Here is a 25498-nt window from a genome sequence, read left to right as displayed (position 1 = left end):
CACACTACAGGTCGTGCACAGAAGCTCTAACCGATCAAGAGTTGCATTGCTTTTATTCAGTGAGGTCTGGAACACGAGAGGCCGAATGTGAGCAGGTTTTGGGGGTCCTCTATAGAGACTATAAGTTAAGAAATTGTCCAAGACGAGAAAGTTACCAGGAAATTACCCCAACTCATGCCACTTGGGTCGACTTCAGAAACGTCATCTCGCTGACAGGCTTGAGGAGAGGATGACCTCACACATGAGCATGTTCCCAGGGTCCGAAGAGAGCACACAGTCCTACATGCAAACACACGCGCGCACACGACACCTTTACACATGGAGCCCGGCTTCTATGAGTAGAACTTGCTGTTGCTGACTCTCTTCTCTCTTAACCTGAAATGAAACAGATTTCACCGTCATCCATTAGTCTAGGACATGGGCCACGTGCTGAACGCTGACATTTCTCTGTCCACACATGTGCAGGATATTCGGGGCTGCAGGGTACAGGGCAGAGTTGGGAGAAGCGAGTCCCTGGCAAAGACACGTAACTTCCGTGGATCTGTTTCCTCACTGGTCGTTGTCCTGGGGTCACTGCTACTGTGTAGGCGTGGTCAAGATGAAATGAAAGTAACATGGGTAAGGAGTCTCCATGCTGTCTGCAAGGGAGGTTGCTGCTGGCGTTTCTTCACGATAGCTCTTGGTGGAGCAGGACTGCCGGGCACACGTGGCTGGGCCTCCTTACGCGTCCGTAGCACAATTCAAAGCATCCCTTGTTGTGGAGGGGGAGGGATTCTGTTTCGATCTAGGGACCACTGGACTAGCCCATGCTTGGGAAGTCTAGAAGCGTTCCTTAAACAGTAGTGGTCGTGGCTTATTTGCACTCTGACACTCAAGTGTCCGTCTCGTGAGGACAGTTCGGCTTAGGGAAGGTGCAGATGCTTAAGCTCTAACTCTAAGTAACTGATGGAGCAAAGAGAAGTAGAGTCAAGGGTATCAGGATCTCTAAAGATGGAGGCTTTCCCGCAGCCCTGGCCCCAGGGCCCAACATCACAGTGGCTACAGGGTCTGCGGGCGGGGGGCTGACCCACCTGCGGTTGCACTTCTCCTGGTACAGCTGCAGCTGGTTCTCGTTGACGTTGAACTCTCTGACCAGGGCATCCCGGTTGGCGCTGCGCAAGTTCTGGTGTGTGTCGTACAGAAAGAGCTGGTTGTTCAGTTCTTCTTGCCGCCTCCGCAGCTGGCGGCAGGAGGAGTAAAGCTCCTCTTCGCTCTCCTGGAGAACAGAGGTGAGAACAACCATGTGGGCACAGTAGCCTCCAAACCAGGATGTGGGGCATGGCACCTGGAGGGTGTGAGGGAAGGGAGCACAGGGCAGACCTGTCATCTGCTGGGACCTTCCCAGAAAATCTAGGGCCTCTTTTAACCAAAGATAAACTTGCAGTCACTTACTCCGTGGGAAGCAAGCAGTTTAGAAACTCTGGTTCTCGAGGAGGGGGAGCTTTATTGTGAAACACTGAAATAACAAATGCACTGCCCACTGATCCTGTTTCTTAAGTCTGTTCTTTTGTGGGTCTGTGTCACCTTCTGGCTCTCTTCCAAATGCAAAGGCTTATAGTGGAACACAGCAGGTGAGGCAGAGGGCAGCCTGCATGGGAGGTAGATTAGTGGTGGCCTGGGAGCTGGAGTGAGTGGAGACAGCTAATGAACAGGAGTTGCTTTCTGGGGTGATGAAAATATTCCCAAACTGGTCATGATGATGGTTACACAACGCTGAATAGACCAAAAACGACTGAACTGTATGCTTTTAAGTGGGTGGAATGTACGGTATACGAATTATAGCTCAATAAACTAGTCACCCCTGCTGTGGCAAAAAGAGGCAGGGAAACATTAGGCTATACCCCCAGAGATGGGCTTGTCACTCTGGCCAGTAATGACGACTCCCCTGTCACCGCCGCCCCCAGGCGTGTGACCCAACCCAGGCAGATGGGTAGCAGCCCTGGGCCTCTGGTCAGTGCTCTTGGTAGAAAGCAAGTTTCTTTTCTTGGGGATCAGTGGAAAGAGTGATGATGATTGTTTCCAGTTGCTAGCGGTCCCTTTGCTATCGCGTCGAGAAAGAGAGGGAAACAGAGCCACTGGGAGAGCACCTGGATCCAGCCATGACTGTAACAAGCCCTACTCCTAAACCCTGCAGTTGTCCGAGCCAAAATATTCCCCCATTATGCTAAGGGGGAAAAAAAAATTCTTATCGGGTAAGGTGTTTGTATTTCAGCATGGGAGGAGGAGGGTGTGTTGCCTCACTGATGTTTTTAAAAGGTCTCTATTGTGCAAAGGATGGCTACTCAGGGGGTGGGTCTAGTAGCTGTTACCACTGGTGCAGTAGGTCGAGAGACTCCAGGGCTACAAAAACGGGCATCCATATACACAAGTGGGCTTCTTTTGTCATTTATTTTTATAAAACGTGGCTCAGACCATAGCTTGGTCTGAAATTTTTTTCTCACCTTAACGACCTAACAAACCATCATGGATGCCCCCGGGGTAACAGCTAGAACTCTGACTTTGGAGAGTGGGGAGAGAGATGGTAAAGGTTATTCTAGCCACTGGCACAGTGCCGAGGAGTAAAACGATGATTGTCTTTGCACAAGGAGTGGAGGTAAAATGGGTGGTTCTTGGTAACTGATTCAACGTACTGAGTGAGGCACTGGCAAGGGTCCATAGTGACTTCTCTTAAACGTTTATCCTTCCTCAAGGAGACCAGCTTTCCTTCCTATTAAAACTAAAGCAAAACAAAACGAAAGCCACATTGAACTCTTCACGCTGTAGTACAAATGGTCTCTTTTCACCTGCTCTCCCGCCTAGAAGAAAACAACTTATGTTGCTTTCATATATGTAATGATGAGTAGCACTGATGTATATACCCTACCAAATGTAGAAGAGATAGCTAGTGGGAAGCAGCCGCATAGCACAGGGAGATCAGCTCAGTGCTTCGTGACCACCTAGAGAGGTGGGATAGGGAGGGTGGGAGGGAGGCTCAAGAGGGAGGGGCTATAGGGACCTATGTATGCATACGGCTGATTCACTTTGTTATACAGCAGAAACTAATATTGTAAAGCAATTATATTCCAATAAGGATGTAAAAAAAAAATACACCTTTTCCACTAATGCTTTTAAAATTGCAGGGCTTTGTCTCCTTTTCTGAATCCCAAAGCATTTACAGCTGTGATATAATTTAGTCCTATGAGACACAACATACATTCAGAAAAGTACGTAAAACATATATACAGTTTAGTGAATAACTATAAAGCAAACAGCTATGGAGATACCAGCAAGTCAAGAAACAGAGCATGATCTACTCTATGTACCCCTCCCAATCAAGACTCCCTCCTTCCCTCTTAGAATTTTGTGATAATTATTTCCTGGCTTTCTTTTGAGTCTGAGTTGTCACAAAAATTTAGTTTTTCTTTTCCAAGTCAATGGTTATTTCTGTTTTCCAATACATGTATCTTACCAATTGTTCTCACCATTGCTTCTTGCATTACATTCCTTCTTGCTTACCATGGTCATTCTTTTAGCAAAGTTTATTAGTACTAAATTATCTGTCTTTGCATTTCTGAAAATACCTTCATTTTGCCCTCGCTCTTGAATGGTAGATCTTAGGATGTGGAATATCTAGACCCACAGCTGTGTAGCTAAGGCATGCTGAAGGTACCCTTAGTCTTCAGGCTGCTATTGCTATACATGGAAGCACTGCTGTGATGTGTCAGTCGTCTGTAGTTAATCTGTCTTTTCTTTTATACTTTTCTCTTTACTCTGTATTCTGCCATTTCAGTAGAATACGCCTGTATGTGGGTCTCTATGCTGCTCTGTTTATAGCTGGAGGGTGCTTGTCTCTTCAATGCTGGAACATTCTCAGCCATGGTTATTCCAGTGTTAGAGCTTCTCATTTTACGCTTTTTTTTTTTTCTTTTTGCCCTTTTAGTATTTTTACCTTGTCTTGCTGTATTAAAGCAAATTCCCCAAACACAATCTTCACATTTATTAATTCTTTCCTTAACTGTACCCATTCTGTAATTTCCTACTTATTAATCTTTAAAACCTTTTTTCAGGACTTTTCAATTCGTCTTTCCAGGGATTTCTTTATTGGTCCTTTCATTCCTACCTTTTCTGATTAATTTTAAGAAGGGTGGCTCTTTTTAAAATCCATGCATCCACTGGGTTCCCTTTAAAATTTTTTTTAAAATGTCAAAGTTATTTTCAGATTCGCTGGAGTCAATTCTCTTGCTTTTGTGCTTGTGAGCTATATTAGCATTATTTTCCTCGAGTGTTAAAATGTTAACATGCAAGCTCATCTGGAAGGGGAAGTTTCTTTCCTCCCTCAGTCTATACACAGGCATCTGGTTTTCTGAATGCTCTAAATGGGGGACTCCCAAGGGCAGGGCCAGCAGCGTTGCAGTGATAGACCGGGGCTCTAGGTTCTCAGGAATACTACTAACCCTGTCTGTGTCCTGGCTGCAGGGCTGTATCCACTTTTATCCCATCCCCTCAAGCAAGCAGCTGACCGCTGGCCTAAGTCCTGGGCACCTGCCAAATCTCTTTTTATCAAGGGTGTTTCAGAAGAGTGAAGCCCATTGGCCCCAGGCCCTCTGTCTGTGTACAGCCTATGTACAGTCCCATTTGTATTAGCACACAAAAATGAAATACATAAATTATGTATCCAAACACAAGGAGTAATAAAAAGAACAAAAGGCTAAGGAAAGACTGAAGATAAATTAAGAAATGGCTGAACTGGTAAACCCAAATACAAAATAAATGCAAGAGCGAGGTTGTTTTATGGGAAAAACACAAACACAAGTCAATGAAGTAGATAATCCGTTATCTAAACTAATCTAGGAAGGTATGGAAGGCTTGATTTGTGACCCAGGATATGATCTATCCTGGAGAATGTTCCACGAGCACTTGAGAAGAAAGTGTATTCTGTTGTTTGGGGATGGAATGTCCTATAAATATCAATTAAGTCCATCTTGTTTAATGTATCATTTAGAGTTTGTATTTCCTTATTTATTTTCATCTTGGATGATCTCTCCATTGGTCAAAGTGGGGTGCTGAAGTCCCCTCCTATGATGGTGTTACTGTCGATTTCCCCTTTTATGGCTGTTAGCATTTGCCTTTTGTATTGAGGTGCTTCTATGTTGGGTGCATAAATATTTATCATTGTTATATCTTCTTCTGGGTCGATCCCTTGATCATTATGCAGTGTCTTCTTTGTCTCTTGTAACAGTCTTTATTTTAAAGTCTATTTCGTCTGATATGAGAATTGCTACTCGAGCTTTCTTTTGATTTCCATTTGTATGGAATATCTTTTTCCATCCCCTCACTTTCAGTCTGTATGTGTCCCTAGGTCTGAAGTGGGTCTCTTGTAGACAGCATATGTACGGGTCCTGTTTTTGTATCCATTCGGCCAGTCTGTGTCTTTTGGCAGGAACATTTAATCCATTTATATTTAAGGTAATTATTGATATGTATGTTCCTATTGCCGTTTTCTTAATTGTTTGGGGTTTGTTATTGTAGGTCTCTTCCTTCTATTGTGTTTTCTGCCTAAAGAAGTTCCTTTAGCATTTGGTGTAAAGCTGGTTTGGTGGTGAATTCTCTTAGCTTTTGCTTGTCTTTAAAGGTTTTCATTTCTCTGTCGAATCTGAATGAGATCCTTGCTGGGTAGAGTAACCTTGGTTGTAGGTTTTTCCCTTTCATCACTTTAAATATGTCCTGCCACTCCCTTCTGGTTTGCAGAGTTTCTGCTGAAAGATCAGCGGTTAACCTTATGGGGATTCCCTTGTATGTTGTTTTTCCCTTGCTGCTTTTAATATTTTTTCTTTGTATTTTATTTGATAGTTTGATTAGTATGTGTCTTGGTGTGTTTCTCCTTGGATTTATCCTGTATGGGCCTCTGCACTTCCTGGACTTGATTATTTCCTTTCCCGTATTAGGGAAGTTTTCAACTATAATCTCGTCAAATATTTTCTCAGACCCTTGCTTTTTCACTTCTTCTTCTGGGACCCCTATAATTCGAATGTTGGTGCGTTTAATGTTATCCCAGAGGTCTCTGAGACTGTCCTCAATTCTCTTCATTCTTTTTTCTTTATTCTGCTCTGTGGTAGTTATTTCCACTATTTTATCTTGCAGGTCACTTATCCGTTCTTCTGCCTCAGTTATTCTGCTATTGATCCCTTCTAGAGAATTTTAAATTTCATTTATTGTGTTGTTCATCACTGTTTGCTCTTCAGTTCTTCTAGGTCCTTGTTAAATGTTTCTTGTATTTTCAGCATTCTGTATCCAAGATTTTGGATCATCTTTACTTTTATTACTCTGAATTCTTTTTCAGGTAGACTGCCTGTTTCCTCTTCATTTGTTTGTTCTGGTGGATCTTGTCTTTCTGGTGGGCAGGACCATGTCTGGTCGTGTGTTTTGGGGTGTCTGGGACCTTATTATGATTTTAGGCTGCCTCTCTGCTAATGGGTGGGATTGTGTTCTTCTCTTACTAGTTGTTTGGCATAGGGTGTCCAGCACTGTAGCTTGCTGGTCGTTGAGTGGACTAATGTGGCTCTGTTTATGTACTGAATTTTTAAATTCAAAAGAAAGATAATTTTATTTTTGGTTTCAGATTCCAGAAGGTCTTTTTTAGAGCTTTAATGTACCTCCAAATAAAGCACTGATGTGTTAGGGTTCTCATAAGATGCTTCCGGCAGCTCTAGTTCAACTGCCAGGCACCTGTACCGGCTATTCACCTGGTCTTTCCTAGTCGCTCTGTGCCTGGTTTTCCACTGCATGCTCATGGCTTTGTATGTGCAGCAGTCCCACCAAGGCACTGGGACACGGTGGAGGCACCTGGTTTCTGCTGTTTGGGAGCAGCACTGGTCCACCTCTGGCTGTTGAGGCACGAGGAGGGCCTTTCTCTCTGTCTCCAGGTCTCCCGACTGTAAAGAAGTCTTTCCCAATCTCCAACGCCAGGTTCAGCTCAGCTCCCGAGTGCAGCACCCCCTACTCATCCTCCGGGACTTCAGTGTGCCCCGCAGCCCTTCTCCAGAGGGATATGTGTGAATCCACACATCGGCTCCGGCTGAGCCTTGCTGGGAACCACAGACCCTGGTCTTTCCAACCAGGCCACTCTACCCCTTGTACCTTAGCTCCCACCCAGCATGAAGGTGAGCGCTGCCGACCCCGGGATCTGTACTCAGAGATCCTGGGGCTGCCAGTTTTCTCAAACGTACCCTCCGGATACTGCCAGCTTGTCCGGGTGACTATTCGAGCTTCCGTATTTCTCCTGCTCCATTCTTCTGAATCTCACAAGTTTAGATCATTTGAGTGAAGGAGGCCATTTTCAATTCAGGGCAGGACTGCATATAATACATCAGCTTAAGAGAAACTGTTTACTTCCAGAGCACAATTCGACATGTATCCAAAAATATATGGTCTTTTATTTTCCTCTTTGACCTGTCATTCCATTGCGAAGTAGCTAGCCTCAGGTAGTAATTTTTAATCAATGTTACATGAAGACCTTCATTATTATAAAGTAAAAAGGTACAAACCACCTAACTGTCCATCAGTGGGAGAAAGGCTAAGTGAATTAGGGACCTCCACCTGATGAAACAGGCATTAATGGCTTTGAAAATGGTAAGAATACGGGAAAATGCTTAGCATCGTCTGTGAAGTGAATAAAGGGCACATATTCACATTATATGAATCCAACTATGAAAATATCATATGCAAAAAATTATCAGGCAAAGGAAAGATATCAAAATGCTAGCAGTAGTTATGTACAGGTGGTTTATGGGATTTTTCCAACCCCCTTCCTTCCTTTTCCTACTTCTCAAATTAAATATCGTAGGTAATAAAGTGTTAAAAAGACCCTTTGTAAACCATATATACAGCTAACAGAGTAACAGAATTGATAAGTGATTGTGACATTTAAACGGCTTCTTCAGAAAGGGCTCAGCGTGCTTACTGACATCTTTCTGGGGGCTTTAAACTCTTATCGCGGCCAGTGTTTTACGAGTAAACTCCATCTCAGCTCGCACCGGATCAATCATTTGCTCAGACAAGGCTTTCTGGAAGCTGTTTACCAGAGAGTGTGCCTAGCGTCACAGAGGATACAGTGACAAAACGCGGTTTGACCTTGGGCACCCAGGTGTCCCAAACACACACCTCTCATCACAGTGTGGGGCACAGACGGTCCCTGTGAATGGCTTACAACCAGGTGACAGATGTGGAATTAAATAAAAGCTCGGGAAGCAGTAGCAAAGATGAAACCTGCACGTACTCAGACAACTTTTCCCCCGGGAACCTCCTACAAAGCCCCCTCTTCCCCCCACCCTCTCAGTGGCCTCCCCAGCAGAAGCTTCCCTCATTAAGGAAGTCAAAGCTGGATAAATACATTTTCTTTTAAATACACTAGTTGCATCTGCCGCCGTTGCTACCTAGTCATTTAAATTCTTTATAATGCTTCCGGGTTGTTTAATGACAGCTTTGTAGAGCAGTGTGTAGACGAATGCTCAACGAGGACTACCAGGAAAGGGAGGAACGTATATAAAATTTCATGTCGGGCTTCCCTGGTGGCGCAGTGGTTGAGAGTCCGCCTGCCGATGCAGGGGACGCGGGTTTGTGCCCCGGTCCGGGAGGATGCCACGTGCCGCGGAGCGGCTGGGCCCATGAGCCATGGCCGCTGAGCCTGCGCGTCCAAAGCCTGTGCTCCGCAACGGGAGACGCCACAGCAGTGAGAGGCCCACGTACCGCAAAAAAAATAATAAAAAAATAAAATCTTTCATGTCGAGCATTTCTGTCACTTCGAATCATGAAAGGTCATTTTTTGGATCCATAATTTAAGGCTCAAGTGAAAACTGATCTTCATATAAACATTACATTTACTTTGACAGAGTCCAAAGTGCTAACATTTAAAGTTTGTTTCAAAATGGAAAACCTTCATTATCCATCCCCTTATCTTTTTCAGACAGTTTCATCATCACGAGCTTATTTTATACCACCAAACTGTCACTGAGGTTCTTTGGCCCCACCTACCGTGCCTGGTATTTTTGCATCCTCTTCCAAAGAGGATGATGCTTCTAAAATGCTTTTGAAACTATCAAGGTTATCAAAACTGAACGGAAGGCAAACAGCTATGCAGAAAACCTAACGTTAGGCTTTTTACGTTAGGCTTTTTACTGCATGGGCGATGACTATGGCTGTTCAAAGGCATCCCCATCCTTGCCTTCTCTCTTCCCCATTGGATGGTGCTCAGCTCTACAGGCACACCCGGGAGATACCGCAGGTTGGGTTCCAGACCATCCCAATAAAAAGTGAATAGTGCAGTAAAGCGAGTCACACACATTTTTTGGTCTCCTGGTGCATGTAAGAGTCACGTTTCCACTATACTATATTAACTATGTCTAAAAAACAATGTACCTACCTTAACTAAAAATACTTTATTGCTAAAAAATGCTAACCGTCATCTGAACAAGTCATGGGAATAACAGCCAAGATCACTGATCACAGATCACCATAACAAATACAGTAATAATGAAAGAGCTTGAAATATGCAAATTACCAAAACATGAGACGGAGACATGAAGAGAGCAAATGCTGTTGGAAAAACGGTGCCAACAGACTTAATGGTCACAGGGTTGCCATAACCCTTTAATTCGTTTAAAAAATGCAGCATCTGCAAAGCGCAGTGAAACGAGGTATGCAACACCGACCAAGCCCATGTCAGCCCTCCGGGTTTTCCAGGTTCTCCCGAGAGAACTGGGCGAGCACAGATTCACCCAGCCCATGCTGAGTGTTGCGGTTGGGGGAGTGGAAAGACCTTGGGAGATCGTACTGGCCACATATGGGGCCTAGTGGGGTTCGTTCTATAAGAGAGGCCATCACAAAGACTCGGAAGCTCTAGAATCACAATACATACCATCAAACCCAAGACCTGAACTACCCACTCCTCGGTGCTGCATTCTTAACCTTGGTCCTCACCAACCTTATCTCATCCTCTTTCATAATTCAAGGAGGCCAAGCCCTTTCCATCAAGCCTACCCAAACTGGTTAACCAAAGGAGAGAATAAGTATCTTCAAGGCTGCTGCAAACCAAAAGAACAAGAAGGCAGGCTCCACCAACAGCAGACAGAACCACAAAAGGAGTGCCGCTCGCTGTGGGAACTTGAGGTCCATGAATTCCCTTCCCCAGGACAAGCCATGACAAAGCTTTGCTGAATGCTTGCAGACCTTTGGAAGGGATTACCGAAGACCAACAGGTGAGGTAAAGCACGCAGGAAAGATGCGTTTACCTAGAAGAGCGCTGTCTTGCCTGGCTCTGGCTGAAATGAAACCAGAGAACTTCCAAAGAGCTTCCCCCTTTCCAGCTACACAACCTCTTCACAGAATCGTACAGCATCCTGCCAGAAGAGTAGGCCACTGGAAGGAAAACCCTAGGACCTCGGAGGAAATCTGTAGCTAAAAGGAATCCTTTTGTGATGTGGCGTGTTTGGCTAGATCATTCTCCATGTGTTCCAAGTCCCTCAGCCATACTCATTGGTCGTCTCCACCCCACCAGCAGACATACATAGCTCAGGGCACCCCAGCTGGAGGGTCTCCACCCACCAGGACTGGCCGCATCTCACAGAAAACCAGGAGGGAAGCCAGCTCCATGTCTTCACTGTAGCCGTTCTTCAGAGGAACAGATCTAAATCCTGCAGAGTGGAAAAACAACACCAAGGCAGGCAGTTAATGTCACACCTTTGCTTTCTTGGAGTACCCAGGGATCACATACCCAGTACAAGGAGCAGAGGAGTCAGTGCCCCATGCTGGGGGCTGACTTCCTTCCTGGAAGCCACAGGTCCCACCCTGATGGTTGGGGAGAGAGGCTGCAGAACACAGCCTTGACTGACAGGTCCATCCGGAGAAGTGAAGTTAAAATACCTGCCATCTAGAAATGAAAATGACTCACTCAGAGCGAATAAAAACCCACAGAACATTGCACATTGAATTCAGAGCGACTACAGCTGTAATTTCAATTCCTTAAATACTCCTGATGAGGCCAAAGACTCAAAGGGTTAATGAATCCCCACATTGAGTTTCTCTACAAAGCTTAGGACGAGGGAGTGTTTTCTCTTTAAAGATTTCCAAGGGGAAGAAATCTTCCTGTCCCCTGGCAGTTCACAGCAGCATTGATCATTCTCCTCTAAAAGCCATTCCCAATTTACAATTAGGACCTGCGTCTAACGGTCTTTTAAATGTTTCTTTTTATTTAGGAGAGGGTTGAGGTGGGGCTGAATTCCCCCCACCCCTCCCCATTAAGTAATATTTAAGGCAACACCTCTCAGAGTTGGTTGGTTTGCTTGTTTTGATGAAGTAGTATAACTGAATACACAGTAGAAATGAAAGTCTCGCTTCCACCCACTCATAACCCCTTACTCCAGAAGGAACCACTGTTAACAGTATCTTTCCAAAATAGCCTATGCATATGTTTGTTTCCCTTAAAATCGCAAAGGATAGTACCCTGCCCAGCAATTCTGTACCTTACAGTTTCCATTGACCACTGTATCTTAAGGATTTACTATATAGCCCTAGTATCACTTTGAAAGTTTTTAAATTGAAATATAGTTGACGTACAATATTATGTTAGTTTCAGGTGTATTACATAGTGATTTGATATTTGCATACATTATGAAAGGATCACCACAGTAATTCTAGTAACCATCTGTCCCCATATTCCGTATGCTTTTATATTATATCCCAGTAGCTTCTGTGTAAGGGGAGATTTGTACCTTGAAAGCTTCTTATTTGCACTGTATCTACTGATTGTCTGGGACAAGCAACGCTCAAAGTAGGGCACGTGGGCTAGTTTCTCTGTGCCTTCCACCACTCCGGTTTTGGCTTGTTCGATGACTATTCTTATTTCTCTTAGAGAACCTTTTTTTAGTCTGTCAGTTGATTTATCACCTTTAAATACTATCTATCTATTGAATCCCTCACTTTCCACTGCTAATGATGAGGAAATTGGCATGCTTACGTAACCCTATAGCTTCTCTCCCTTTTCCTCCCCTAATCTGGGTAAGCTGTATTATTATTTCTCCATCAACATGGTGTGTTAACCATAATTCTCCCACAAAGGGAGGCTTAGTTCTGTAAAAGAACACGACAAGGAACACTTGTATACGCACAACCTAAATCTTACCATTAACCTTTTACTGTACTTATGTTTATCCACCCACCAATCTATCCTTCTTACTGAACTGAACTTTTCCATCCGTATTTTGGCTGGCTAAATTTGTCTTTTGTATTCTTGAATACGAGCTCATGGGACATATAATCCCTGGACTGTGCATGTGTGAACACATCCATCCTGTGATTGTATACTTGAGTGACAGTGTGAGTGGGTATAAAACTCTCAGGTCACACTCTTTTCCCTGGAGGATTTTGGGAACACTGCTCTCCTTGAATTTTGCTGTAGAGACATTTTCTGGCCTATTTTCCCCTTAGAGGTGTTGGGAATGATGGTGATGTGGATCACCTGTGGGTCTTATTAAAATGCAGACCCTGACTCCAGAGGTCTGGGATGGGGCCGAGATTCTGCATCTCTACCGAGCCGATCTATGAACAGTGCGGAAGCAGTCAGTCTAGGTATTGATTGATGTTAGAACGTGCTGAACTGCTGTGCGCTGTGGCGTTCTGGGGGGGCAGCCCGTGCACCCCGAGCAAAGTGGTGCGGCCCAGCGCGTGCCTCCGAAGTTGGAGAAGTGAGCTCTGTCCCCTCCTTGGGCTGGACGTCTCCAGTTCCACATACCTCCTGTCACTGTCCAAACCTCATTTTTAGGAGCAGCCCTTCACATATATTGGGAGTAGGGCTGAACGGTGTTTGCCGATTTCACTAAAAATAGTTTGGTTCCGTTTTTCTTATGTCACAGAGGAAAGGGAAATAGAGACATCTTTTGACGTAGCATCAGTATTTTGGGCTTATTAGGAGTAGGGAAGAACATGGGGTTTGAATCCCAGCTCTGGTCGGAAAGGTGTGTGACCTTGACCTAGTTCATTAACATCTCTAGGCCCAAAGTGCTTATATTTAAAGAGCGGAGATGAGAAAACCCCTTTCACAGGACTGCTGTGAGGATTAAAAGAGAAAGAGTTCAAGGCACCAAGCACAATAAGGCTGCTTCCTTCTTTCCCGAGCTCCAGCTGGCTTAAAAGCTTAAGTGCGTCTCTAATGACAATGGGCAGAGTTTATTTTCGAGTTCGATGCCTTACGCACAAAGATATTGTTACTCTGTGTCACGCCTTCCATGAATATGGATGTACGAGGCAGTGCTAGCAGCGGGACAGAGAGAGGAGGTCTTACTGGGAGCATCTCACAGCTGGGGGAAGGGTCACGTTTTTTATCATCCTTGAGATGTTGTTTTTTAAATCTCTCCAAGCTAAGCCGTAGCGTTTTCTAGATGATTCGACAGGACACTGTTAGGTGGCTGGTCAAGAGGGTTCCTCGGCTGACCTCTCTCTAAGCCTTGGGAGGGGCTATGGTTCACATCCCTCCTCAGGGACCCCGTAAGGAGGGGGAAACAGCAGAACCACTGCTCTGTGCAGGATGAGTCCAGGGGAGGTGGATTAGGAAGGGGTGGGCACAGTTACCACAAAAAGAAATGTGTCCTAAGCCTTACTTATTGGGCTCATGTAAAAGAGGCAAATCGCAGAGTAAAGTCCTGCGGCTAAGTTGCTGGGTTTAGTTTCCAGTGGGACCAAGTTAACCAAGGGGGCTGGCAAACGTCAGGCCTCTTGGACCTTGCAACTGAGTGTTCACTACTGTCATTAAATCAGGAAGATGGTACTTCTAAATCAGACAAGTTAAATATTTCTCAAGTTCCTGTTTCATCTACTCATTCGCTTAGGACTGTGTTTCCTCGATAGGACGGGCAGCCTAGGTCTCACCGGGTTTTCTCCAAGTGCCCTCTGAGGAGCTGGCTACACATGGAGATTCCTGGGCACCCCCCCACCCCAGCCTGGCTGAACGGGAACACCCTGGGATGGGCCTGCATTTTCTAACTGGAGCACCCCCACACACAGGTCTAGTTGTAGAAATGATTAGGTGTATATGATATAAATGTAGGGACTATCTGGTATGTTCCAAGTTTAGAGAAAATTAAAAAAAAAAAAGGAAACAGGACCCAAGGTTTCCAAACAACATCGAGAGAAAAGACTATCTTTGTATACAAATCACTGAAATGACAGTGATCTTTTGCTCTCGAAAAATGACCCTTGGAAAATAGGGGAAAAGTGAGTGACCTCATGAAGAATTTCGAAGGATCTATGACTGGGGTCTCTCAGAAATACAGGGCCCTTCTCAAAGCATGAAGGGGTCGCGTGTGGGAAAGGAATCACAAGAGGAAGAAGTGAGTCAACCATCCCAACCTCGTAGAAGAGGAAGGTGGTGCTCGGACAGCCCAGGTGACTTGCCCAGGGTGACGTGGGGAAAAGCAGGCCTAAGACTGTAGTTCCGGGTCTCTTCCTTCCCCGGGAGCACCTTACCAGCCCCTGAACCTGCCTGAGGAGAGGCCAACAGCTTCTAACCTTCCAAAATGAAACCAAACTACAGTGCCAGGTGGACCGTCAACTAATAATCCAGTTTTGGATGCAGAAGCCCCACTGTGACCAGTCCAGCATCTCATCCTGCCACTTGCCACGGTCCCTGTCCCGGCTCACGGGAACTCCCACGAGATCAGCTGTCCAACCTACCCATGATTTAATAGAAGCCAGGAAAAAGGCTTTTTTCGTTCTTTTCCAAGCCAGCAGCCCAGACCCAAAAGGATGCCAATCCAAGCCAAACATTATCATTAAAACGGGTCTTACCTGATTTGATTCCTTTAATGGGGAAAGTGGCATGCGCGAGAAAGTTGGGATCGCTGAACATATCTTCCTCGTAAACCACAAAGCGTAGAAACGCGAGGTTTGGGTCATAAATTTCAAACGTCACCTTCTCCTGTGTCGGAGCCCAAACAGGGCTTAGGCCGTTGTCATCTGGAAGGAGATCCAAGCTCACTTAGAGGCCCCATTCGTCCTGCCCCCTCTTGGTTACACCATCTCTACATCTGTTGGCTGTGAATCTCTGTAGCAACGGTGTAAATACACATCTAGGCCAGGAGCTAAAATAATTTTTTTCCAGTGCCATCACAGGCCTGGCCCTCAGTAAGCAGGTGGGGAGGCGACCACCGCCCGTTACAGATCTCCCACCTCAACCCCCTGGGATTGGGGGGTGGACAACAGTGCAGGAACAGGTAGGTTTGGACAAGAGAAAAGGAGACATGGGAGCCACATCCCTCGTCTGATGGGGGAGGTGGGTTAGGCGCTCTGAAGAGATAGTGGAATTTGGAGTTGCCAGGGGAGAACCAGCCTCAGGGAGTAAGGTAAATAGTTAACTTTCACCCTCCACAAAGGCCAGTTTCACTGGTCAGCACGTGAGCTGTTCATCGGGCTACCTTCTACCAGGGGCAGTGGTCCCAAGCCTCAAAAGGCCCACAGTTTAGTTTTTTCCAGGCTTCAGATGGCAGAACAAGCGTTCTCTGGGCTTCCCTGCCCTCTGTGGGTTAAGATCACCCAGGTTGGGCTGCAGCCTTTTGGGTCAGGTCAGCCACATCCTCTCTTAGCCCTGGACTCAGTACGTAAACAGGTGAGGGCTGATGCACAGAACAGGGGACACCCCAGAGTGAGAGGGAGCTGGAGCCTTGCCGGGGCCTCCCAACGTGAGTTACAGGCTGAGAAACATAGCAGCGGGTCCATGTCCAACTCTTCCATCACGTGGCCCTTTGTTTCTCCTCCCCGAGCTCCCCATAGCAGGCAAGGGGGATGAAGGGAAAGACCTGGACACCAGTGCGTTACCGAATCCCCGACGACTAGCATCCCCAACCTGTGATTCAACTTGCCTGAAGTTTAACTGAGGAAAGGACCCAGCGACTTACTCACAACTGTTGTTTTGAACTTGTTGTTGTCATATTCGGCTCCGCATATTTCCACCTCCACAAAGGGACATGCGATACTGCGTCCAGGTTTGGGGAGATGACGAGCCCCCAGAACCTAGGACACCAAAAGCAAGGATTGCAACTCTCCCGGCTCCATCCTGGGCAGAGCCAACAAGTTCCACGTGGGTGGGTTTTCATTTCTTCACTGGTGAAGTACTAGACCCTCCTACAGTGGACACCCCTACTGCTTCCCTTTTGTGGATGAGGAAATAGGGGTGGAGAGTCAGGGAGGATTCCACAGCTGTTAAGGATGAGCTGGGATGGCAGCCCCAGTGCCAAGAGACTCAACAGGTGGACCTCACCTGCGCACAGAAATGCATATGCCCAGGCCCAGGTAGGCACCTACAGAGATGGAGTTCAGTCACTCAATTTCCCAGCCCCTCCCAGGAAAGGATGGGGGAGAATGTGGAATCCTTTTTGTAACAGGCCTTTTTTTTTTTAATTTTTAAGAACTTTGGTTATTTACATATGCTTCAGTTTCTCTTCCTTAATCTTATGAGAAATGCAGTTCATTTCCCTACTTTGCATCATTTCCCAAATGGGAGAAAACAAAAACTCTAACAAAGAGACAACACCTTCTCTGAAAGTTGGACCAGTTTAGAAAAGCTTTCACCCCTCAGAGTGGCCACGATGGGGACAAGCTCTCTCCTCCACAAAGACCAGAGAGCCACTTCTCACATGTTTGATTCCCCATTTTTTTCTGACCAGATGCTGACCTCACAGGGACCCTGGTGAACCCAGCCAGAGACAGATTCATAGCTCGCCCCCACAAACAAGGGGAGGTGACCAAGCTGGACCTGGGAAGGTGCCCTTCCCTCCCCTCTTCCCCTGCAATGACCGTGGCGGGCACTGCAGTTGAGATCCTGAGCCGTGTCTGGGTGTTGACGGTTTAAACCAGGTGACCGGTGTCCTTAGGCAGCGGGCTGGGCCATCCCCACGCTGCACAGCCCGGGCCCCCTGCGCAAGGAAGGAGGGCTGGGCCTTACCTTGACCGTCAGAGTCATCAGGATCTTCCTCTGGGACTCCGGCGGCATGGGGTCGTACTTCTCCGCCCTCATGATCTCGGGCTGCAGGACGTAGCCAGTCCGCCCATTGAGGGAAAACAGGGCGTGATTCATCTGCAGGTACTTATCTGGGGAGGAAAGATAACTGCTGATAAAGTGAGGCAAGGAAAGGGGCCCCACGGTGCTGGGTAGGGGATGGTTTATACCTTTTTCCGAAAATAATTTGAGGCAGCTGTTAAAATAGGTATCAGACTCAAAAATATGGGTTTAAAAAAATCCATTAAAAACCAGTGTTACGGGAAGAAAATGTGGGATTAAAAAAATCTCAGACTGGGGACACCTTTCCAAGTAAGACACAAAATCCAGAATGTATTCAAAGCTAAAAATTGCCACAAAGAACAAAATTTCCGTAAAAGTTGACGTGCTGTAGAAAAATCAGTTTAACTCAACTGACAGGTAAATATCTATATATAAATTTAACCTGTTAAGAAATCTGGTAACTGTGCTGTGAATACCTAAACCCCCTCAGAAAAACTGGGTAAGAATCATGAATAAAGTCTGCAGAAAAGAAAACACAAATGCTTCTTAAGTACATGTTACTCGTAAAAAGAAGTTACCAGTAAGGGAAGCTGTGACTACAATGTAACATCAGTTTCCACCTATCGAAGACTTTGAAAAGTTTTGCTAAAACTAAGTTGGTGAACTTTTGCCAAAAAGGGGGTAAACGTCTCGCCCGCTCATACTCCTGCCTGCAGTCCCCATGGAGGGCAGGGTGGCTAAGTGTCTTCGCTCAGACCCTCCTGGATACAGGGGTGCAGTGGTTTTCCTCAGGGCCACGTTGATCAAAGCTGTTTGACCCAGCCTGCACGACTGAGAATTCTGCCCCACAGATGTGCTTCCGTATCTGAAGGGAGGCTCACGTAAGGTTACAGGAGGCAGTGCCGTCTGTAGTAGCAAATGAAGGGAAATAACCTCAACGTGCCTCAGCAGGGGATCAGGTGAAGACCTTATGGTTCTGCTCAGGCACAAAAATACAAAGGAGACGACTGATCAACAGGTCCTCCAGAGAGGCTTAAATACCCACCAAAGCGCAGAGCATCGTGATTCATGCCACCCTTTGCATAAAGAAGTTGGGCGTGTTGGCCTTTCCCAGCATTATGATTGTCTCCGGAAGACAGCCTGGGCAGCAAGCCCTCAGAGAAGGATGGGCCCGGAGAGGGGACCGGAAGACAGCCACTGAACACCTGAATCCATTTGCCTGAAGCTCAATTCCTAGACTTTTAAATTACGTGTGTGTATTTCCTGTCCCTCTTAAACCGGACTGACTCCGCGTCTGTCACTTGCCATCACGGAGCCCGTCACACAAGCACCTGGCATGCCCAGGGGCCCCCTTCATCACTCTGTTCAAGGGGATGAGCCTCGCGCTAGCGTGCCGGCTGAACTCTGACAATTCCTAAGACACACGACGCGCTCTGGCCACCACATCACACCGGTGGCCCCAGCAGACTGTGCCTGGAATAATGCTCCGTCGTCTCAGATTTATTGGCCACAATCAGCCCCCTTTTACCTGGTGTCTGGAAATTGAGTGCCACCATCTGGGAGCCACACAGCCAGAGGCGGAAGGGGTCGTAGTTGGAGGAGTCCACCCGCTGTCCCTTGGGGTAAATGCGGGTCAGGCCCTTTTGATTGTATTTCAAGAGATCGTTGGGTTTCTGTCTGACGATGCTGTCAGCCTTTGTCTCCACGAAGGAGCGGATTTCTCGGAAGTCGGGGTTTTCTGCACAGAGAGGGAGTCGCATTTATTGTGTGTCTCGCACATTATCTTAACGCCTAATGTACGGGTGGGATGTGCAGGTCGTGAAATGAAACCAGGAATCTCTCCCGGATGAGACATTCAAGTGGTTATGACGCGACTGCCATAATTGGTTCTGCTGTGGGCTTTCCCCTCCGGGGCGGTGGCGCTCCCAGATATTAAGAGGGAGCCCAGTGTTCCCACAGCCTTTTAGTCTAGGATTATTGTAATTTACTTTTGGTTTAGAACTACCAGTAGCCTTGTACAAGAAACCACAAAAGCGGTACAGTTACAGAAAGGGGTGTGGGAAATGGGATCTGCAGGGAGGAGGAGATATGAGGAGTGGAAGGTGTGGACGCTGGATCCGGCTTCCTCATCAAAGGTGTTGCAGGCACAAGATGAGTGAACCCAGCATCTTGGTGGAGGGAGAAACGAATGCCAGCAGGAAGGGATGTGACAGGAGAGGGGATGCCTGCGTGGGTGAGGGGACAATGAATGGGAGGAGACTTGTGGGAAAACGCAAACAATGCTTTGGATGAAGCTCTGCTGCTTCACATCCAGCTGCGGTAGGAGAGCTCTTAACACGCTGAGCGTGGCCGCGTCTGGTTCAGAGCTATGACATCTTTCCCTGCGTGTGGAGGTACCCAGGGACCAGCCTCCCAGTGACCATTAACGCTGAGGTTTAGTACTGCTTCTCTGGTCCTCTGCCTTGGAATTACAGATTCTTGAGATCAGAGACAGGAGTTGCTCAAAAGGAGGAAGAAACTATGAACGGGACCATTATTAGATGAAAGAACTTGCTACTTTGGAGGATTTGGTAGGAGATCCATTTTTGCATCCTTCTGCAGCCGGCCAAATAATGGCCCCCAAGGATATCTAGGTCCTGGTCTCTGGAACTTGTGACTGTGTTCCTTCTATAGGAAAGGGACTTTGCAGGTTGATTAAATTGAAGGGCTTGAAAGGGGGAGATTATCTGGCCCTAAATGAAACCACAAAGTCCTTATAACTGAGAGGTAGAGGGGGATTTGACTACGTAGAAGAGAAGGCAATATGACCACAAAGGTAGAGACTGGAGTGACATGGCCACAAGCCAAGGAATGCCAGCAACCATCAGAGGTGCAAGAGGCAAGGAACAGATCCTCCTCTGGAGGGAGTGGGGACCTGCTGACACCTTGATTTCAGCTCAGTGATACTGATTTTAGACCTCGGCCTCCACGACGGTGAGAGAATAAATACGTGTTGTTTCAGCCACCAAGGTCTTAGTAACTTGTTACAGCAGCAGAAAAACGAATCCACCCTTTAAGAGGGTTTGCCTTCTGAAGATACCAGAAGGGCCTGTTTCACCAGCATCCTTGCCCTGAGGACAAACGGAAGGGGAGGTTCCCACTTAGCAGAGTTAAGACGAGTAGGAACGGTTTTCACAACGCCAGACTCAAATGGAATCAAGAGTTTTCCCTGAGGTTGGGGGGCAGAGTGATGGCAGACGGTACCTAGGTTGTCCTTGGTCTTGCTGGTTGGTTTGCAGTAGACGACCAGGTCCGAGAGCTCGATGGCGATGGACTGGTTCTTCTCCCAGTACTTCATGTTGTTCTCCTGTGTGGACCCAATCTCGAGTTTCAGCCCTCAAGGCGGCACCTGCGAAATCCCATCCTCCCAGCACCTGGCAGGCGTCTTCCTCCTCTGGGTCCCCTCTTCTCTTCGGCCCTCACACATGCTCACATCTTAAATGTGGTGGAAAGTTCTCCTCTCCCCTGCCCGTCCTCTTACTTTGGAAATTCTCCACCGAGCTGTCTCTACCCAGGATCGGTGTCTAGCTCAGTCTCTCTGACCACAGCTCTCGAGAATACAGGGGAACGAGGGCTCTTCTCTGTCACCACCCCTCTCTCAACCCTCTGCTCCCGGCGCGCTGCCCTATCCCTCCTCCTGAAACCATGCTGTGACAGTTCATCAGATTCTAGTTCTCAGGCCCAGGACCGCTCTTAGGCCATGGCCTCCCTGTGCTCACTCGCTGTCCCCTGCACCCCACCTCCCTGCAACGTGCACCTCTCTGTGCAGAGGACTCTCCACGGCCCGGGCCACACACCAAGGACTTGGGAGCCACTCGCCCTCGGAGGACCCACGGTCAAATCCATCTCCAGGTAAGGATGGGCTCTCACTCCACTCCAAACCAGACAACGCTCTCTGGCCTCACCAACTTCTGACCCATCCCCCATTGGCCAAGCGGGGGAACCCTAGAGAGAATGTCGTTCACAGATGATAACATTCACCATCCGGGAGGCTCCTTAGCTTCAGGCAGTGCACACTAAGTGCTTGATGGATGTTATACCTAAGCCCACACATCCCTGAGAGGTACAATCTATCTCCACTCTTCCACGACGTTACAGCACACACAGAGGTTGAGTAGCTTACCCCGGGCTCCACAGCAGGCCGAGACCGGATGCTTAAGCACTCGGCCTCACCTGTGTTACCACTCTGCTTCGCCCCCTCTCCACCCTCAGCCACCAGGTACGGCAGGAGGCCTGTCTGAAAGGCCGCCAGGTTCACATCCCAGGTCCCTCTGAAGCACAGCGACGACGTCCTGGCCCCTCATCCTGCCGCCCCCATCCTCCTCCCTCCTCTGCAGGTCCGTCGGATTCTGGACGCCACCCAGATCACTCCTTCCCCAGGACGCCTTCCTGGGTAACTCCATCCAGGCCTGGGAAAGAGATGCTGCATCCCTCAAGCCTTCCAGAATGCCCACTGCCTCACCCGGTCTTGGCCTTGCACTGTCTCTCGGCCGACTATCTGTGTTGGTGCCTTTCAACACTAGTGTCCAGACCAGTGTCCACACTGAGACACGTCCCTTGGGAGCAGGACCCTGCAGGTAGTGAGTCTTCTGGTGACAGGTGGTGATTTGGTGACAGGAGCATCACAGTGGTTACAACTGCGGGGATTGGACTCAGAGGCGGGTTTGAAAGCTGGCCCGATTTGCTGGCTCTGCCGACGGCACAAGTCACCTAGCCTCTCTGTGCCTCAGTTTTCCTCAACTGTACGATGAGGCTAACTTGAATACCTAACCTCCTGGAGCTACTGAGACAATTAAAGAAGGAGGCCTCTGCCCTCGCCGATCATGTGGCAAACAAGGGGTGCGACACGGATTGCCCCAGAAATGCCTTTCCGGGCCAAGGACAAGAGCGTCCACTCTTTAAACTAGCAGGCGCGGGCACCCGATTTCTTCTGTAAGAATGCCTCCAACTCATGACTGCTGACAAAGATCCTGGGGCCCAAGTGGACCCTGGCAGTGACCGACCAGCAAACGAGCTTTTTACATGAGCTCCGGCAGCAGCCACATCACCGGGGAAGATCTGAACGGGAAATCTGCCCTAGTTCGTCGAAGCACACCCAGCTTTCACCAGCCCTTCCCACACTCCCTGAATGTTCCTGGGCACAAAGCAAGCTGTAGCGGCAAGGCTCAAAGGGCTGGTGTGGGTGGGACGGGCACGGAGCAAGAGACAAAGAAGGTGTCAGCCAGATCGTCTATGGCCAGATGCCGTCAGGGAGACTGAAGCATTGTCTAAGCTCAAACCTCAGGTGCTCTTTCCTAATCCTTGTGTCAGTTTGGCTTATGTCCTCTTAGTACACAATTTTCCCCGCAGGTTATTTGGGGAGAGGAAACCCTAGCAGCAACACAGCTCACTTCTAATGACAGTACGCCCACCTGAAGTAAGGGTGGGTGGAGCCAAGCCACAGCTGTGTCCACGTGTGGACCTCTGCCCTCACCAAGCACAGAGCCACGACGGGTTACGGGGCACCACTTCTCCTCTCAACCTCAGCAGAAAACAGTATCAGTTCACGCTGAAATACCAGCTGCTACTGCAAAAGTGTAGCACAGTTACTCTCCAGACTCACAGGCCAGCTCAGCGTTTGAAATGACAACACACTTCATTGGTCAGGCTTTGGAAACTCACTAACTAGATGAATCTCAGTGACTGGTCTTCTGCCATTTGCCTGAAAGAAGCCAGAGATGATGTGAAATTATAGAGCCCTGAGCAGGTTCCTAGGGCCTCGGTGAGGAGTTCCTGGCAGTGAGCTGACAGCACACCTCGTGTTGCTTTCCCAGTGGCAGCATGGATCCACCTTGCTTGTTCCCACGCCGGCAAGCCCTATGGCTGGTTGTGTTCAGAGTGGAACCTTGGTCAATTCTGCTGACTCCTGTTCTGTTTTTTAACATTCGTATGAAATGTGATAAGACTAAGCAGATGTAAAAGCTAATTAGAAAGGAATGTAGACCAAGGCAGAGAACAGCAGCCTTCAAGAGCTAGGCTTAGCTTCAGAAACCGTCATGTGCTGGGGAATGAAGGGGACAGCCTTCAAGTGAAGTCACATTTTCCTCCATTAAGAGAAAGGGAGAGAGCCAGGAAGCACCCGGCCGAGGGTGTCATCGCCATGCCCCTCCCCTCCGAGCCCCACACTCAGATGGGGCGTGAGCGCCTGAGGATAAAGTGGCTAAAGGCTTCCTCCTCACTGGTGTTTTTCTCCGTTCTCAGCTACACGGGCCTAGAATCCCAAGTACTAGAATGTGCTCAGGACAGTCACATGCTTGCAGATGGTGCCACGCAGATCAAGACGACAGCCACTCAACTGACAATGAAAACACACCTAGGAGAAGGCAGGGGGAAATTACCTTTCAGAGGAACCCCAGGACAGTGGCAACCCCCTGGGCCTCAGAGCCGTACTGCATTGGAGGCACCGAGGGCAGAAGACATGGCCCCATGGGGGAAAGTGGGCATAGCCTTGTCGGCCACAAGCTCATGGTTCATCCCACGTGACTGATGTGATGACGTGACAGGTCTTGCGAAGGATAAGGACCCATGTGTAGGGCCTCTGACTAGATTCTGGGATGGGGGAAAGACGGCAGGCCCTGCCAGGGAGGGTGCCCATCTGAACAGCTCTCGGCACAAAGTCTTCTAAAGAAGAGGACTTTACTCCAGGGTGTCGAAAGGATGAGTCGGGGTGCCTCTGGTGACCACAGACTGGCCAAGTTGCAAAGTCCCCCAGAGGGGGAAGAAAAAAATCAAACCCAGTACACTGGAGGGGGGGAGACACATCAATTATAACCAGAGGTCAGAGGGATCCAAGAGGTCCTGAGAAAGCCTTAAAGTCAGTCATAGAAGCAACTGGGTATATGGGAAACCCTAGAACTTCTTCCCAGTTCCGTGGCCACAAGAAAGAGCAGACAGCACCTTGCTCCGTCATCTAAGACACAGCAACACTTCCCCACGTCCTCCTGGCATGAAGACGACACGATGATTAAATCCTGTGGTGACCTGAGCCCTTGCCGTGGGTCAGGCTCTGGGCCAGCACTTTCTATGCATCATCTCCTTTCATCTTGTGAGTTAGGTATCTGGCTCCGCATTTTACTGACAAGGAAACTGAGGCCCAGAGAGGTGTGGTTACCTGCCCGGGGTCCAACCCTGCCAGGATGCAAACTCCAGTTGGCTTAATTCTAACCCTCCTGTTCTTACCTAGAACCTCGCCCTTTTCAAAAGACCTCCAGACAAACCCTAATGCTCCATTGAGGATAAACCCTCAAAAGCTCATTCCCATCAAGACTGGAAGTTCCCCCCACAAGGATACAACCTTCTGGAAGGAAAGGGCTGTGTCTTATCGATTACAGTATTCCCAGGGCCCTTTCCAGTCCAGAGACGTGAGCTCAGTGAATGTGTGCTGGAAGGATCCAGGCTGCTTTGAACAGTATTTAGAAACAAGAAAACATTCCAGATGAGGAAGGCAAAACTTTCTTGTTAAGACACACAGGGCCCGACAGGCCCCAAACATCAAGGGTCACTGCACACACCGTGAGCCTTCAAAGGTTCAAACCAGACCCAGCTCCACAGGTGGACCTCCAGTACCCGTTTCCTCTCCGCAGTGCTCCTGTCGTCTGAACCCCCTCCCCTGCCCCCTGAACTCTGTGGGGCCGCTGGGCCTGCTCCTCCGGCAGACCAGACCCACCCCACCTCAGCAGAGTACCACAAGCCTGAGAACACCAGGCCCACCTGAGCCCAGGTGAGCAAAAGGCTTACCTTGGTGTCGATCTTCCAGGTGATCTCCCGGATGCTCTGGAACCACTCAAACAGCTCCTCCACCTTGTCTGTGGCAAACTCCACCGGAGGGTCACCCTGCTTCTTGGGCTCCAAGATAAAGACGAAAGGCTTCTGGTTCTTCCCCTGTGGGGCCTTTACTTTAGGAAAGGATAACAAAAGCCCTGATCAGCCTGTTAGAAAGCCAAAGAAGACCAGATTTCCACTTCCCCAGGCCACTTCTCTTATGACCCCAACCCAACCATCATTGTCAAAGCGCTGACCGGGACATCTACCTTGTATCAGGTAGCGGTCCACGTCTTAATGCGCAGTTCCTGTCAATGTGACCTTATTTGGAAATGGGGTCTGTGCAGATGTACGGAAGGATCTCAGGATGAGATCATCCCTGCATTTTGGGTAGACCCTAAATCTAGGAACCAGTGTCCTTCATCAGAGAAAGGAGAGGGAATTTGAGGCAGAGACCCAGGGGCGTTAGTTGGCCATTGAAGATGGAGGCAGAGAGTGCAGTGATCAGCTTAAGCCACGGACCGCCAGCAGCCATGAGCAGCTAGGCATGGAATAGGTTCTCCTACAGGGAAAGTATTTTCTGGAAAGAGAAAATGA

At 48.1% G+C, this 25498-nt stretch overlaps 1 protein-coding gene across 1 annotated transcript in view; it reads right to left on the bottom strand.

Annotated features, from left to right (window-relative positions):
- Nucleotides 1–332: 332 nt before the first annotated feature.
- The window catches only part of PLCG2 (phospholipase C gamma 2), a 138772-nt gene continuing 113606 nt past the window's right edge, over nt 333–25498 (bottom strand). The window contains exons 24-32 of the mRNA XM_065898555.1: nt 24878–25035; nt 20306–20408; nt 18591–18800; nt 17006–17151; nt 15960–16074; nt 14854–15021; nt 10618–10706; nt 1071–1255; nt 333–375 (exon numbers count right to left, since the gene is read on the bottom strand). Of these exons, the coding sequence (XP_065754627.1) occupies nt 333–375; nt 1071–1255; nt 10618–10706; nt 14854–15021; nt 15960–16074; nt 17006–17151; nt 18591–18800; nt 20306–20408; nt 24878–25035 (1217 nt within the window). The remainder of the gene's footprint in view (nt 376–1070; nt 1256–10617; nt 10707–14853; nt 15022–15959; nt 16075–17005; nt 17152–18590; nt 18801–20305; nt 20409–24877; nt 25036–25498) is intronic.

This window comes from Phocoena phocoena, chromosome 20, assembly GCF_963924675.1.
Source record: "Phocoena phocoena chromosome 20, mPhoPho1.1, whole genome shotgun sequence".
NCBI classification, from domain to species: domain Eukaryota; kingdom Metazoa; phylum Chordata; class Mammalia; order Artiodactyla; family Phocoenidae; genus Phocoena; species Phocoena phocoena.
This window is presented reverse-complemented; position numbering and strand designations above follow the sequence as displayed.